The sequence below is a fragment of the Periophthalmus magnuspinnatus genome, chromosome 6 (genome assembly GCF_009829125.3).
Source record: "Periophthalmus magnuspinnatus isolate fPerMag1 chromosome 6, fPerMag1.2.pri, whole genome shotgun sequence".
Classification (NCBI taxonomy): Eukaryota; Metazoa; Chordata; class Actinopteri; order Gobiiformes; family Gobiidae; genus Periophthalmus; species Periophthalmus magnuspinnatus.
Genome location: NC_047131.1, coordinates 19,103,801 through 19,119,017, shown reverse-complemented (window position 1 = coordinate 19,119,017; position 15,217 = coordinate 19,103,801). Strand labels below are relative to the sequence as shown.

General features: G+C 38.2%; 1 protein-coding gene across 2 annotated transcripts in view; it reads right to left on the bottom strand.

Annotated features, from left to right (window-relative positions):
• Positions 1–162: 162 nt before the first annotated feature.
• Positions 163–15,217, bottom strand: part of srpk2 (SRSF protein kinase 2) — a 65,258-nt gene continuing 50,203 nt past the window's right edge. For both annotated transcript variants that reach the window (XM_033967837.2, XM_033967840.2), the window contains 9 exons: positions 14,042–14,207; positions 12,523–12,563; positions 11,400–11,739; positions 8,522–9,352; positions 8,127–8,227; positions 7,917–8,024; positions 7,766–7,835; positions 5,286–5,378; positions 163–2,286 (listed from right to left, as the gene is read on the bottom strand). In XM_033967837.2, the coding sequence (XP_033823728.1) occupies positions 2,102–2,286; positions 5,286–5,378; positions 7,766–7,835; positions 7,917–8,024; positions 8,127–8,227; positions 8,522–9,352; positions 11,400–11,739; positions 12,523–12,563; positions 14,042–14,207 (1,935 nt within the window). In that variant the 3' untranslated portion in view covers positions 163–2,101. The remainder of the gene's footprint in view (positions 2,287–5,285; positions 5,379–7,765; positions 7,836–7,916; positions 8,025–8,126; positions 8,228–8,521; positions 9,353–11,399; positions 11,740–12,522; positions 12,564–14,041; positions 14,208–15,217) is intronic.

The following is a 15,217-nucleotide window of genomic DNA, read 5'->3' as shown; positions in this document are numbered from 1 at the left end:
TTGAATAAACAACATAACATAGCCTAATATACATTTTCTCATAGAAATGTGCAGTCTTTATTAGACTACTTGAAATTATTTACTATTTTCTAGAATTAATTTATTTACATTTTACGATTTCAGTCATGCGAGATGCAGCTGTAGCTGAAAGAGTAAAATCAGGACGTTTTGGTGCCTTTATTGTAAAACTGTTGATTATTTTTATTTCACCATAGAGAGCCCAAACAGAGCAGCACTGTTCAAGTAAGGAGGGAGGGGAGAGGTGACAACTGTGTAAAAAAATCATTGTAATATTAATAATAATAATTAATATTAATGACAAAAGAAATAAAACATCTCTAATGGACAAACACAATCACCTCAGTATAAGACAAGATTCTGCCACGGTCACAACAACCAGAGAAAATGTCTCATTTTTTTCTTTTGTTTTTAATGAATTAAATAGCTTTTAAAAATATTTCACCATTTACTTATACTCATCTTTTTTATTTATTGCGAAAAATAGGCAACTGGACTAACTATGATACCATTTTTGTGTATGCGTGAGATCAAGAAATATTGAATAAGTGGAGATATGGTGGAACGTCTTTTTGGAGCGTTGGCACTGAGAGCACCAGCAGTACTCTCGCACCGCCATCAGGGGCACAGTCATGTCAACATTCCTCCAGGCCTGAGCTATGGCGCCCCCTCCCGCTGCAGCAGAGAAATTAAACAAAGTCTGTTTTGGAATGATGTTTGTGTGTTGAAAAACGTTTGTTCACAGTCACTTATTTGCGTCGCTAGTTTTTCAGCTTTTTTATGTACAAATGTTTGAAATCCCTGAAGGACATCTACAAAGACAAGTGCAACCTCCATGTGATCGCCACCTCCCAGAAGAAGCTCAAAAGTTTCTCAAAAATGGGGAAAAAAGGGCGACGGTACCATTCCAAAAAACGTGCCACAGCCAGGACAAACCAGGAAACTAAAATCTAGAATGTAGGTAGAGGATTACATATGAGAAAGGGCACCGGTGATATCCTTCTTAAGAGTATACTATGTAAATTTCCTGGTGGAGGGTCTGTTACCCGCTTGTCTCCATGGAGATGTTATTGCATTGCCTGTAATATACCACAGTATGTATTCCATCAGTGGTTGTAATGCTTGAAAATACATCGAAAAACATTAATTCTTACTGTCTGGAAACCTGATTTGTAACGGCCTCGTAAAATAAAGTTAATCCCATTCTGTGGAATATTCCAGGCTAAGCAATAACAATTCAGTGAAGAAAAGCAGGTACCCAACACTCCACTTGAAAAGTTACACAGTGCACCTTTAACAAATACATCAATAAAGAAGTATGAAACAGGAATGAAATGCATAAATTAAATAACACATCCTTGTCCGTTTTATCATATCTGTTCATGCCACTCCACCAGTCTTTATCCATGCATTTTATAGTCTTTTTAACGACTGAACTGTCCTCTGTGGTAAGTTGATTGTATATTATTTTTATTTTGCACCTTTATCATAGCAGTAAGTTCCTCATTTCTCCAGGCTCCGTGTAGCTTGCTTTGGACTTCTTGCTAATCGCTTAGCAGAACTACAAAGATTTTTTTAGGTGTAAACTTTAATCTGAAGTGGGTGCATTTCCACATCAAGCTGGGGTTCAGGCTACTTGTTCGGATATAGAGGAAAACAGTCAGGCACTCTACATTTTTCCCACACAGATTTTTAATATATTTTGAGGCAGCTGGAGCTCTAGTGAAGATGTGAATTTCCTTTTATTGTCACTGTAAAGCTGAGAGGTCCATAAGTAGATGAGTTTACTACTGGAAGTGGCTTGCTGGCATCTTGACGGCACAACTGAAATATATGTGATTTGAACAGTTTTCTCCCTTAGCATTGTGGGTAAACAGCAGCGTCCATTACCATCCATGTATAATCATTGGAAGACCCCCACTTCTGAGTCAATTTGGTGCATACCTTTACATTCCTCTTGGGGAAAGTATGATGGGTAGAGCTGTAGCCTACACATTTAAGCACAGATAGATAGTCTTGATTCACAGTCTACAACAGGTTTTTTTAAGGGGAAAAGGGAAGCTTTTTGGAGGTTTTTTGAGGGCTATGAGTTGAGCCAGGGGTGGTTGAGACATTCACCAGCTGAGGCCCGTTTTTCAGGGACCATCTCCAACATGGGCAACAGGAAGTGCGTGAAGTGTCCGGCGTCCTCGTGCGACCAGCCGTATTTCTCCACCAGGACGTCGAACAGTGACCAGGGCTTCAGCTTGGTGATATGCCGTAACTCGCCTGCAGGGGGCGACAGGGAATAGTGTTAGCAATAATACCATGTGTAGGATGCTGCGGCAATGATGTATGGGTCACTTCCACTTTAAATATAACATGATAAGTAAATGTTTTTCGGTTGTTTTTCTTAAAATTGATGTTTTGATTAAAAAAAAACCTCCACAAATAAAAAATGCAATGTTTCAAATGTTTAATAAAATATGAATTAATAAGAAGGAATTAATACTAAATAAATAAATAAATAAATATATATACAGTTCTTCAGTGTATTTTGTGATTTTGTTATAATTGCTGAGCGAATATATGTAATATAAATGTATTACAGTGATATTTTAAATTAGATTACATTTTAATTTGAAACTGTTTTTCTATACGGTTCATGGAGAACATATTGTCAAGTCAGTCCTTAAATAGGTGCCACATAAGTCAGAGTGAAGCGGCTGTGGGGAGTGGATTGTACCATTTTGCCACAACGCAATATACAATTTGACCACCAGATGTCCACTAAATTACACCCCCAAGTTCTCACTAATAACACTGTTAGTTTGCCATTTTGATCTCTTTTTTGTTGGCAGCAGTAGTATAAGAATCAATGGGGAAACAGGTAGGGAAATAGATAGATGTGGTACTTTGAAGTGACCCATACAGTGCCATAACAGTTAAGTTTTCAACTACTTATTAGAGCAGTAATTTCCCTGATGAATTCCCCATTCCCTGCAGGTGGGCTAATCAGGAAAAGGAAATCAGATAGAGATCAAATACGGAGAGTTGATACTACATTGTACAGGCCAAAGGGATGATCTGCTGTGATTGGTTGTTACAAAGAGAATGTTTGAACCAAGACCATTATGTATTAATAAACAAAGCAAATCTGACACATTCTTGAGTTTAAATCGACCATTGTTGACCAGCTGAGATCAACAGTACATACAGTTTGCATATTATCAAAAGTAGCCAATCGACAATAAAAAAAGCAATTACAGTATTGCCAAATCAACTAATTTAATCAACAGATTATCCCGTTTTACCAAAATGCACAATTTCACCCACACCATTACTGTATAATCATTGACAAAACATAATAAAGTAATAATGAAATAAAGTAAAGGGTCTGCCACCTGCTTGTCTCCATGGAGATGTTATTGCTTTGCCTGGAATGATCCGTAGTATCTCATTTAATAGTCGGTCTTGAATTTATTCATTAACATGTGTTTTTATTCCTCAAAAATATATTGAGAGTCAGAGACTCTTACTGTGAGCGGGTTCACCTCTCCACAGATCTGACCTATACACATACCTGGTGTCTTGGTGGAAATAGATAAGTTTAATATCATAATTTGGAACCTTCCAGCTAAAGCAGCAACAGCTCCATGGAGACAAGTAGGTTGCAGACCCTTAACCAGAGTTACAAGATACATAGTGGACCTTTAACAGAGAAAATTGAAAGAAGAGTAGTAAAGGAGAAAAAACATAAAAAATTTAAGTAAGAAGTCCAGGTTGAAGGAAATACAGCTGCCATGGCAACCTTCAGTGCTGTGATTGGTTGGACTCTACTGCATATTGATCTTGATTTGTGCAGTTTTGATTTAGAAATAAATCCTCTATATCTTATGTTATCATCACTGTATAGTAAAGGAACAATATAATGAGCCTAGAGGCCACATGGCAGACTGAACCCAGAGAGAGAAGGAAAAGTCAGGTTAGATTAACAGACAGCTTGTTGATAAAAGAAGAAGCATTGAGACATCAAGTGTAGGCTCAGACCTCAGATACAGACAACATCAAAGGCAGAATATTCAGAGCTCATGACTCTTTATGAAGAATATATGAAGAGATATAGGCACAGGGTAGAAAGGGAATACATGATAGGATGTAAGGGTTATCAGCCGTGTCAAGCACACACAAACTTACCACAGAGTTTACCCGAGACGAACATCTGAGCACTGCAGAGGACTGAATGCTGTATGTCTTTATAAACTACAATCCTGCCTTATGATCTTCTATTCATGGATATCAGTTCTATGTAACATTGTGAGGTATTTTTCCCCAGTCAAAACATACAATTAAGTGGCCCCTCGCTATATCGCGGTTCACCTTTAGCGGTCTCGCTGTTTCATGGATTTTTGTATGGACTTTTTTTGTGAGTCACTATTAATTAATGAAACAAGAGAGAAATGTGAGAAAATGTTAATGTCTGTCTGAGAAAAGTGTATAAAGTGTGTGGTGAGGGGTTTTACAGCTTTAAAACATATATAATAATTGTAAAAAATAAAGCTGACTACTTCATGATTTTGCCTATTGCAGGTTATTTTTAGAACGTAACCCCCGTGATAAACGAGGGACCACTGTATTTAGTTTTAAATTGTTAATTGCTATGGTAACAGTCCTGATTTTTCATAATTCCAAAACCCATGTTCTGCAAGTCTTGTCTGCTAATAACTGCTATTGTTTATTAGGTTTGTAGTGGAAAGAGAGTTGCATGATAATTTGGCATTAAATTTATGTCAGATGCCCTTTCTCAGACTATTTCAACCAGGCTTGAGACTGACACAAAATGGTAATTATTGGTGAAATTAGCATAATTCAAAGGTGCTCTATGTCATTTTCCTAGTGGAGGGCTTGTGACCCGTCTCCATGGTGATGTTATTTGGCAAACCTGGAATGTTCTACAGTATTATAACATGTGGTGCTTGTATAAATGCAAGAAAGATAAGTTTAATATTCACTGACATTCCAAGCAAATCAATAACATCTCCATGAGACAAGAAACCCCCACCAGAAAAGTGAATAAAAGCTATATAATGAACCTTTATCAATATATAGTAAACTGTAAATATAGATATACACATTTATTTGTAACCAACACAAAATTGTCTGTTGGTTTGATACCTCCATGGCTGACTGTCATTATTCACATTATCTAATTATTTTAAAGTAGACCTTACTTGTATCATTCCGCATCCGGACCAAACATCACTCGTTTAGGGCTGACATTGGTTTACCTTTCTTGGAGAAAAATTCCCGGCTGTACTTCCCGGCAGCCACCACTTTGCGGGGCACTTTTCCCAGGAGCTCCGTGATCAGAGCGATGTGGTCTGACATTACAGAGGGACAGGCATGGTTCAGCACGGTTCAACACGGGTCACAAACTCACATCAACTACACACACCTCACTTGACTTTTATGAAGCAGGGCGCACCAATGCTTAAGATGCCAGAGACATACGTTAAGTACATGAAAGTAGAAAAATGATTATAAGGGGTAGGAAAACTTACTAGGGCGTGTTCACAGTTGGCTTTTCATGAGTCTTGGGAACAACATTGACTTGGATTTTCATTTCCTGGAGACTGATCTAACCTTAACCTAAACCCTAGCCTTAATTTTATTTAACCCATATCTTTAAACCATCTTGTCGATCTAATAATAAAAGATTTACGTCATGGATCTCTATCCACCCTATCAAACCCTATTTGAAATAAACTGGGACATGACGCAAGAACTAAACCAGGATAGAATAAGACCAAATCAAGTTTACATCAGGACTAAACTAGACTCACTAACTAAACCAGATCTCATCCAGGACTACACAATGCACCCCAAATCAGGTCTGAACCAGGTCTTAACCAACCAGGACTAAACTAACCCTCCAAGAACTACAGATAATGTAAGTGTAACAACAGGTAAACCAAGTCTAAACTAGGATTAAGGTCTAGTTAAAGTCAATTTACTTAGATCAATAGAAAAAAACACTAAGCTTTGTTAAACCAATACTTCAATGTGTCGTTTGTACAACTTCTCCAATTGTTTCCCATCTCCCAGTATCTTAAATATCAGTGCACCCCGGCTCCAGTGGCTCTTGCTGGTCAGAACTACCTCGTCTGTTGAAGAACTCCCGGGAATATTTTCCAGAGAGAGCAAAGTGCCTTGGAATGCAGCCCAGGAGCTCTATGATGTGGGCTATGTGGTCTGAGAGGGGACAGGGTGGGGGGGCGGGGGCATGGAGGAAGGAAAACCATAGGGAAATACACAGGGAAATATGGAAAAGTAGGGTTGATAGTGTGATTAAGGGAGGTATAAAAATAAATAGGAAACAAAAGGAGGAGAGGGAGGAGAGAGAAGAGAGGAAAGAGAAATTTGTTAGTGAGCTCTGCCTCCACAGCAGAAATGAAATGCTTATAGTTTTAAAAGATCACATTTGTTCACGTAAGTTCACAATTAACTTGATAGATATATACAATTTAAAGCTGCACTGTGTAACTTTTCTGGTGAACAGTCTCCCAACTGTTTGTCTCCCTGGAGATGTCATTGCTTTACCTGGAACATTCCACAGTATGACATTTAACTTGGCAAGTGATGACGCTGGACCAAGTTACAGGTCAGAACTGTGGAGAGGCGACTCCTCTCACAGTAAGAATGTCTGTTTTTCAAGGGTTTTTTGAGCAATGAAATCACCGAGACTGATTGGTTTAATGCCATACTGTGAAACTTTCCAGACAAAACAATAACTCCAACAGACGTGAGCAGGTGCCCTCCCCCCAACAGAAAATTTACATGGTGCAACTTTAAATTGCAAAGTGTACAGTGTGTATCATCTTCTCTCTGCCAATAACTTAACCACAGCTAAGAAATGCAAAACAACTTGAATGTTATTGAAGCTCTTCTATCTATCAATAGACAACAAGCATAGAAAGATAAGAGGGGGGCAAAGATAAAGTAAAACTAATACAATACATGCAGTTATGAGGCATATAAGGCTTGTATTAAAAAGCATCACAAGATACACTGTCATTCCCTTGTGCTATTTTTAGGCACAAAACTGTTTCTGTTTCTGGATGATTTGTTATGTAGCTAAACCATGCAGTGGAGTTTTCCAGTGGAATTAAGAGCATGAAATAGTTCAAGTATGTCATAATATACACAGCCTCAAAGTAACTAAATGTGTTCAATACTATATGATACTTATGCAGAACACTGACTTTGCAAATAGAGCAATGACAGTGGTAGTAAACTGTGTAATATAAGGCCTAGTAATAGAAATGCTCAGTTGAAGTAATAGTTCCTGAGTATAGACTTTTTGTGCTTGTTTGTTTCCTTATCTGATACTATCTTACATTTAATACTGTTCAGTAGTAGACAATAACTTATCTAAATATATTGCTGTGTATAGTATCTATTAAGGAAGAAAGGGCAGTGAACAGCAAAGGTGTGTGGAGGCAGTTCAAGTCAGATTTACAGGTTACAGTGGAGAGGGGGGTTTGTGGAGGGCTGGCACTTAAGGCTAATTGCTTAAATACAACAATAACTGTAGCATAATACTTGTACTTGTAATATTGTAATACTATACATTTTTCTGCATCAAAACATAATTACAATAACTATATTCATAATACTTAATACATATTACTAACAAATTTATAATCACGCAATTCAAGCAGATTTTTTATTGAATTAGATTATTATCATTTTAAGAAAAGATAGTCACCTTCATCACGTGAGTAGTCCTCTCCAGAGTGGGGTTCAAATAAGTAGTCTCCAGTTGCCAGTTCAAATGCCTAAAAGAAAGCAATTACATGAGCCTCTATGTAAATATCTGTACTACGACTAATGCATTTTATTGTATGTATTTTGTGTACCATGCAGGCAGTACTCCAAATATCAGCTGGAGTGCTATAACCAGCTCCTATGAGTACTTCGATTGACCGGTATTGTCTTGTCTGGATGTCTTCAGTAAAGTGCTTGTGCTAAAACGAGACAAAAAATAAACAAATTAAAACTTGATTTGTATTTTAAAAGTTTTTTTTTTTGCTAATATTGACAGATAATAGTGCGATAGTGTGTCTTACCACCCAGCAGGCGTTTCCGAGATCAGCGATTTTCACACGGATGGACTCGGCGTTGCGTGGGTCTAATGGGTTTATTAGCAGATCAGCTGCTCGGGCTTTGACTGAAGGAGACAGGGTAAGAGAAAGACAATGGTTTAATAGACAAAAGATGTACAGCTAATATAATGAATGTATGCTTTGCAATCTGATCTGGCTTTATTTTATTTATTTATTTTATTTAGAGGCATTTTATTTCTGAACTGTTTGCACTGACTATTGAAAATTACCCAAATGTAATTCTATTTTTTTTCTCTGTAAGTGCAAAAATCTACATTTGCCAAAGCTTGGGTGTTACTTGCATATGTAATTATTTGGGTGACTGACCAGACAAACCTTCAGTGTCACGTTCACCTCACCTTTGGGTGCGTCTCCGGTGCTGGAAGACGACACAGTGCGGCTGCGGTCGGCTGTGGGGCTATTGGGTGTCGGCTGTGCTCCGATGTCTGTCTCAGATATAGGGTTTCCCGGCTCAGGATCCAGGGGCAGGTCGGGGAACAGGGGTATCGTCGCTTTATGTCTCTCACCCGAAGACCCATTAGTCAAACCTGTCTCCGTCACCTCTCCATTGTACAACTCATAACCTGAACTTAATGACTGGTCCCTGTCTGTGTAACTGAGCTCTGACTCCACTAGGGGGCAGAGTAGCGGCTCAGGGGTGGGCGAGGGAGGGGGAGGTGTCCCACTACTAACTTTGAGTACTTCATTACCCAACAACACGTGGCCGTTCGTCTTAGCCAGATTGCTTTTGTTGTTGTATTTGACTGGGGAATTGTCTGTGAGTAAGTCTGCGGTTGTGAGGAGATCCGCCGTTGTGTCTTCATCTCCGTCGTCCTCACCTTCCTCCTCCTCCTCTTCCTCCTGCTCCCTTGTCTCCTCGTCTCCTGTCTCCTCCGTCTTGCTCTCGCTCTTTGACTCATCTCCTTGACTTTTTTCCGTATCTTCATCTTTAGTCTCGTCGGTTTTCTCCTCTTCGTCTTCGGTGTTGTTCAGTACTTCCTCTTCCTTCTCCTGCTCCTCTTCTTCTTCAATCTGTGGTGTGTCTCCATTGCCCTCTTCAGACTGAGGGGGGATTGGAGGATTTTTTTCGGCTACAGGGGTGGACTCGTCCTCCTCTTCCTCATCTGCGGGGTCTTCGTCAGCGTCCTGGACTGGAGTGGTTTCGTTGTCGTCCTCTGGTGGCTGTGCACCTAATAGGGAAACAAAAACCATAAAAATGTAAGATGTAATGACTCACAAAATGCAATATTTTATCATGGGATTTAAATAACGCAGTATGTCCGTCTACCCCCTCTTTTTTATGGGACGCCAGTGGAAAATCATAATTCAAAAGTCTGGTATAGGCTTATTCACTTCTTTCAGCTCAATTTCCCGATGAATACAAAACATTTCTTCACCTCAAACTCTTTATTTCTATTATAGCCAATGTTTGTATGTTGTATTTCACAGTTTGAGACAATGAAGGCATTTTTTTTTTTTTTTGCAATCAGTATTTACAAAATGGAGTGCATATTTACAAGTGAGAAAGGAACATTAAGTGGATATACAGAAATGAGGGAAAGACAGAGGTTCATAGTTGTCAAGGTAAAGTGGGAGATGCAGTCGTAAAAGTTTTAATGATGATGGCCATAGAAATAGTATGAAAAAAACAACAACAAAAACGTTCATAATAAGCACATACATAGACTAAACACAAAACGCTTTGAAACTAGATTATGTTTTCATTTTATAACATGTGGAATTACCAATATGTGACAAAAAATTTGCAATTGTGTAAATACATACTTAGATAATAATTCAAAAAATGCATTTAAATTTGGAATTTAAAAAAAAGTCAATTTATTTTATTTGTCTCTTTTTATTGTATGCCCCCCTCTTTTAAAAATGTCCTTTATGCTCCAGCAATGACTCTTACTGTTTATTCTGTGCTTATACTGAATATTATTATGTTACTATTTACACAGTGAGTATTTATGGGTCTGAGTCTTGCACCATTTATTACACTTTCAATCATTACTATGCAGTGCTGGATGCTCCAACAAAATGTCCATGTTTTCTTGTGACATCTTATTAGACCTATTATTTAATCAGCCAAAAATATGGTACAAACCCTGCTGGTAAAGGTTCAGTACGATGAGCAGCTTATTTGAGAAATATACAATTTTGGAGATGCATATACATAATTAAAAAGACAAGTGGGAGAAGGAGAAGCATAGTATTTTAAGAGCACCGATTAAGGGTATTTTAAGGGAGACTGAGGGAAATATGTTGCTATTTTTCTTGTGAATCAGCCCACACAAGGAGGAGGGGCGTGGGTGGAGGGGTTGGAACCAGTCCACCTCCTATTCATTCACAGATAGACTGCTGGTTATCTGCCCCAACCAGAAATACTCATTAATGCTACAGCTGAACATACAGACAACATTGTATTGATTCGGAACTGATTTTATACCTGAGAAATAAAAATCACCATCATCTGTGTGTTATACATAAACAATGGACTGTTGAATGTTTTACGTTGAAGCTACTGGTTACAGGAAGTTGCATCATTTGTAGAGGAGCCTACAACAGCTTATGGTAGTAGCAGTAACACTAACGCACTGAAATATAAAGAAATACATGAAATACAAATTATGCAACTTAAAATAATAATTAATAGGAAAAGAATTATCCTTAAGTATAGTGATCTGTACTCAGTGAATAATTTAACACCTGAAAAGCTATGAAGAAATCTTGTCGCTAACTAAATGTTACTGTGTAGTTTCGGAGGCAAACAACTTCTCTTTTTTACTTACTAAAGGCACACTGTGTAACTTTTCTCGTGGAGACAACAACAAATTCGTGTCCCTATGGAGTTGTTATTGTTTTGCCTGGAACGTTCTACAGCAAAGCATTAAACTCATCTATCTCCATGATGATAAGCAGAAATGGAACTAGGCCAAGATTCAGGTGAGATCTGTGGATAGCGTATGGTAAAACGTTTTTCATGGTATTTTTTAAGCAATAAAACCTGTAATGGGATAAATATAAAATAGGCAAGCTTAATACTGTGCTGTGGAACATTCAAAGTAAAACTATCATTTCCCCGTGGAGACAAATGGGTGGTTACGGAAAACTATGGAATGTAGTTTTGTAGTAGACTTTTCTATAAAACACAAATATGCCAGCCAAAAACAATAATACAATACAAACATTCTTGTTCTAAGCATTTTAGTACATCCACAAACTGTCACTCACATGTTTGGTTGGTGAGCCTGGTTGGCCTCTCCACTCTCTCCACTCCCTCCTCCTCCTCCTCCTCTCCCTCCTCCTCCTCTTCATCCTCCTCATCACTCTCTCCCAGAGCCATACTGGGCCCCAGCGCTGGTGCGGTCTGCTCCGGGGTCCCGCGGTTGGTTTCTCTTGACCCCTTCTCCTCTCCGTCTTTGCCCTCCTCCTCTTCCTCGTCCTCTTCCTCCTTCTTTTCCGCCTCCCGCTCCAAGGCCTCGATCTCCAGCATCCGTCTCTCCAGCAGCTCGGCCTGACGTTTCTGCTTCTTTTTCAGCTTTTTCTTTTTGTTCTTGGAAATTTTACCCATCTGTTGACAAAGTAATGAGTGCCATGAGCGGCGGAAAGAAATTATGTAGATACTTTATTTTAGATTAGATTAAACTTTATTGTCATTACTACGAGTATACAGTCCTATGAGATGCAGTTTTGGATTTAACCAGAGTGCAATCAAACAAGTACTAGATAAAAATAAATACACGTATACCACATATAGTAGGAATATCATGTAACTGTAATTCAGGTTGCATTTACAAGTACCGGTACATAATTATTATATTGTTAGCTTTTTAGTTTTTACAATGTGTCATTTTGTAAATATGTAAATATGTCTGTGAATGCTTGGGATTAGAACAAAACAAAGAACTGTATGCATGATTTTGATTTGAAATTTCATAAACTTGACCTATCTGTGTCCCCAAATATGATTGTAACACTGATTAATTCTTAATTACTAAAACATTATAGTTGTAGTATTTTTTTTTTAAACAGCAGGAATACAGGCTACATAGAGTTCCTTCAAGGGGCTAAAATATATATGCTAAATTAAAAGATATATACACTGTTGATTACTATACTTCTAAAGGAAAAGTGGTGAGTGTAAAATAAAAAAATAAAAAACTATAAATACTTGAATATGTATATAACAATTTTCTGAACCAACTGGAAAATGTAGTACACTCTTGCCCTACAAGTTCAATACAGTTTTATTGACAGTAGTAAACAATAGTTCTTGTAATACTGGATATGTACCGTATTTGATACCGATGTGTATTTATGTTTGTGTGTGTAGTTTCCTTCTTTGTATACTCACATCAATCGTACTCACCGGTTTGAGCTGAGGGGCTGTGCTAACTGACAGACACAAAGAAAAACATCATCAGAGCGTTGTTATAACTCAGACAATAGCCACGATTTTATTCTGTGATATTCTGTTACGCAATGTATCCCTGTAGAGACCTGCTGCAAGTGTGAAATTTCATGGTCCCATCCCAGATACATCAGAGTAATTGATGTCACTTTGGAAATTCAATACAAATACAAGATTTCCTCACTTCAAGATGCTCAATCTACTATGCAAAAGTTAAAGGCCCTGTAACAATTTTTTCCTATATATCTGAGCAAAAATAGTCTTGTCCCAATACAGATATATTCTATAAGCAGCTCATGAGGTCAATGTAAGACCACTGCATGCTGCCTGCGTCTAATTATAACACATTTTATTGTCAGATAATCAGGAAGTGCGTGTTAGCATGCTAGTTGTTGTTAGCATTATGGTCACAGTAGAACTACACGCTGGTCTGGTCTCTGACAGTTGTGAAAAGCGCTTTTAAACCCATCACGGTAGCTAATTAAGATGTTTGGAATGCATAAGGTAAATAAGGAATAACTTTGGACCACTCACCACAAACCACCACAAAATGAACTAGTTCTGTTTGCGAAGTTTTTAAGACAGTGAAAATCAAGTACAGTGCCTTCAACATACAAGTCTGGAGTTGACAAGTTTTCAGTCTTGCACAAATGCGTACTACTCTCCAGCCTGAGGCACAAAGGAGGCTGGCCATTGGCTGATGCAAGCAATTGACAGCTTATAGGGGTTCGTACAGAGGACAGGGTTCAGTGTGAGTTCAGCAGGTCTGTGTCTCTGAGAAGAAGTGGGGCTTTTTCAGGCAGAACTTGGAGGCAGAAGATGAAAAGGCGAAAGATACGCTTTTCTGGCACCAACAGACTGAGAATAACTATTGCTTCAGCAAGTGGCTCTCCATTAAACATGAGCCTCTAGTTTTCATTCTAGCTCATTTACACCACAGCAATTGATGTCAAAGCAAATCTCAAGGCGTGTAAGACAATTGTTTGATGTTAGGCAGGAATGGTTACTGTGAGGTATTGGATTTAATGAAAGTAGCATTTTCAAAGTAAAAATAGGGTTTCAAGCTGTCTTCTACATGTGGACCTGGAGTTGAACCCAAATAATGAAATACCAATGAAATATTTACCACCATTTGTTCCAGCTTGTAGTGGACATCTCATTAGAGCCTCTGTGTTCTATACAGAGGATCAAAAATATGGAGTAAAAAAAAGAGTCTGCCCTCCTCCTTTATAGAGCTTTCACAATGCCAGTTTAATAACACTTTAAAATGTTTGCTTGTGAATAATTGCACTTTTTCATATGGCATTTCCTTTTAAGCTTGCTGTGCGTCCAGGTTTTTACTGAGTTTTGAGTATGGAAGTTGCCCTAATCCTTCCTAAACTAAACAGGTTCTTCTCACGTTCAAGACTGGGTGCTAAAAAAAATAACTAAATACCATGTTTTTCTCCACACAAGTCCTTACCTGCTGACCCAGACGGAGGTGGAGCTCCGGCCTTCTGCCACTCTGTAGCCTCCATGGCCATCCTCCGCACAAACGTGTCGTCTACACACATGAGGATGTTCTCTGGTTTGATGTCTGTGTGAATGATTTTACACTTGGTGTGGAGATAGTCCAGACCCTGCAGCACCTGCATTACAGATCAAGACATACAGTAGATTTGGTTACAGAAAGCAAGTCGCTTTACCTGCCTGCACTCACAAAATGCCCATTTTGAATCATTATTGTCTTGCATTCTTAACAAAGTTTAACCTAACCTAAATAAGACCGTATTTTCTGTGTAAAATTAATAAATGTCTTACACTAAACAATAAGCATTTGGTTGATCTCGATTTTGAATATTTTTTTTTCTTTTCTTTTCAACAAGATAGACTTGAAACTAGTGCAATTTAACACAAAAATAGCCAAATGTATCCCGATTTCTGCTTCAAAACACATCCTTTTAGTGACTGGCTGATTGGCTGTAGACCTATCCATTAAAAACACCAAAGCATATTATTCACAATTAGATATGCCTGGATTTTGATCTTGATCAAAATTCTATTAACCTCACAGCCGTAACAGAACATATTTTTAACATATTCACAAGTTTTCCCTTTCTTCGTGTGATACTCTTGAGTGTTGTATTTGTTTCATAATCACACGGTCCTGTTTCATTAGTTCTCATTTATAGTGTTTTTCTACAGCTGAGAATGGCAGCTGCTTAAATGGCTGAGTGGCTTCACAGGCTCCTTCGGTGGCTCTGGGGACAGCGTCTGAAAGCCCCAGTCTCAGGAGGGAAGGACTCAGAGCACAGAGCACAAAACCAGGCCCTGTTTAAGGCAATGAAGGCAGTTTGAGTCCACTTTGTTTGGAATCATTTGTAAGCAGACCACAAAATGATCTCAGACTATTAGCAATTTTGTGACTCTAAAAGTAAACACTGCAAAAACGTTTATTCTCTTTGCATACTGTTGTACATTAAGAAAAATAAGATAAGCATATAGTAGCAGGGCAATAAGGTGGAATTTTTAAAGAAACTGTTCAGTACATTTATTCTTTGACTAATTAATTTCAAGCATAGTGAATATCTGAAATAACTTTAACATTAAAATATCCTTTTTGTCGCAGCCAAGTAGACTAAGCTCTGTTATATAAGTA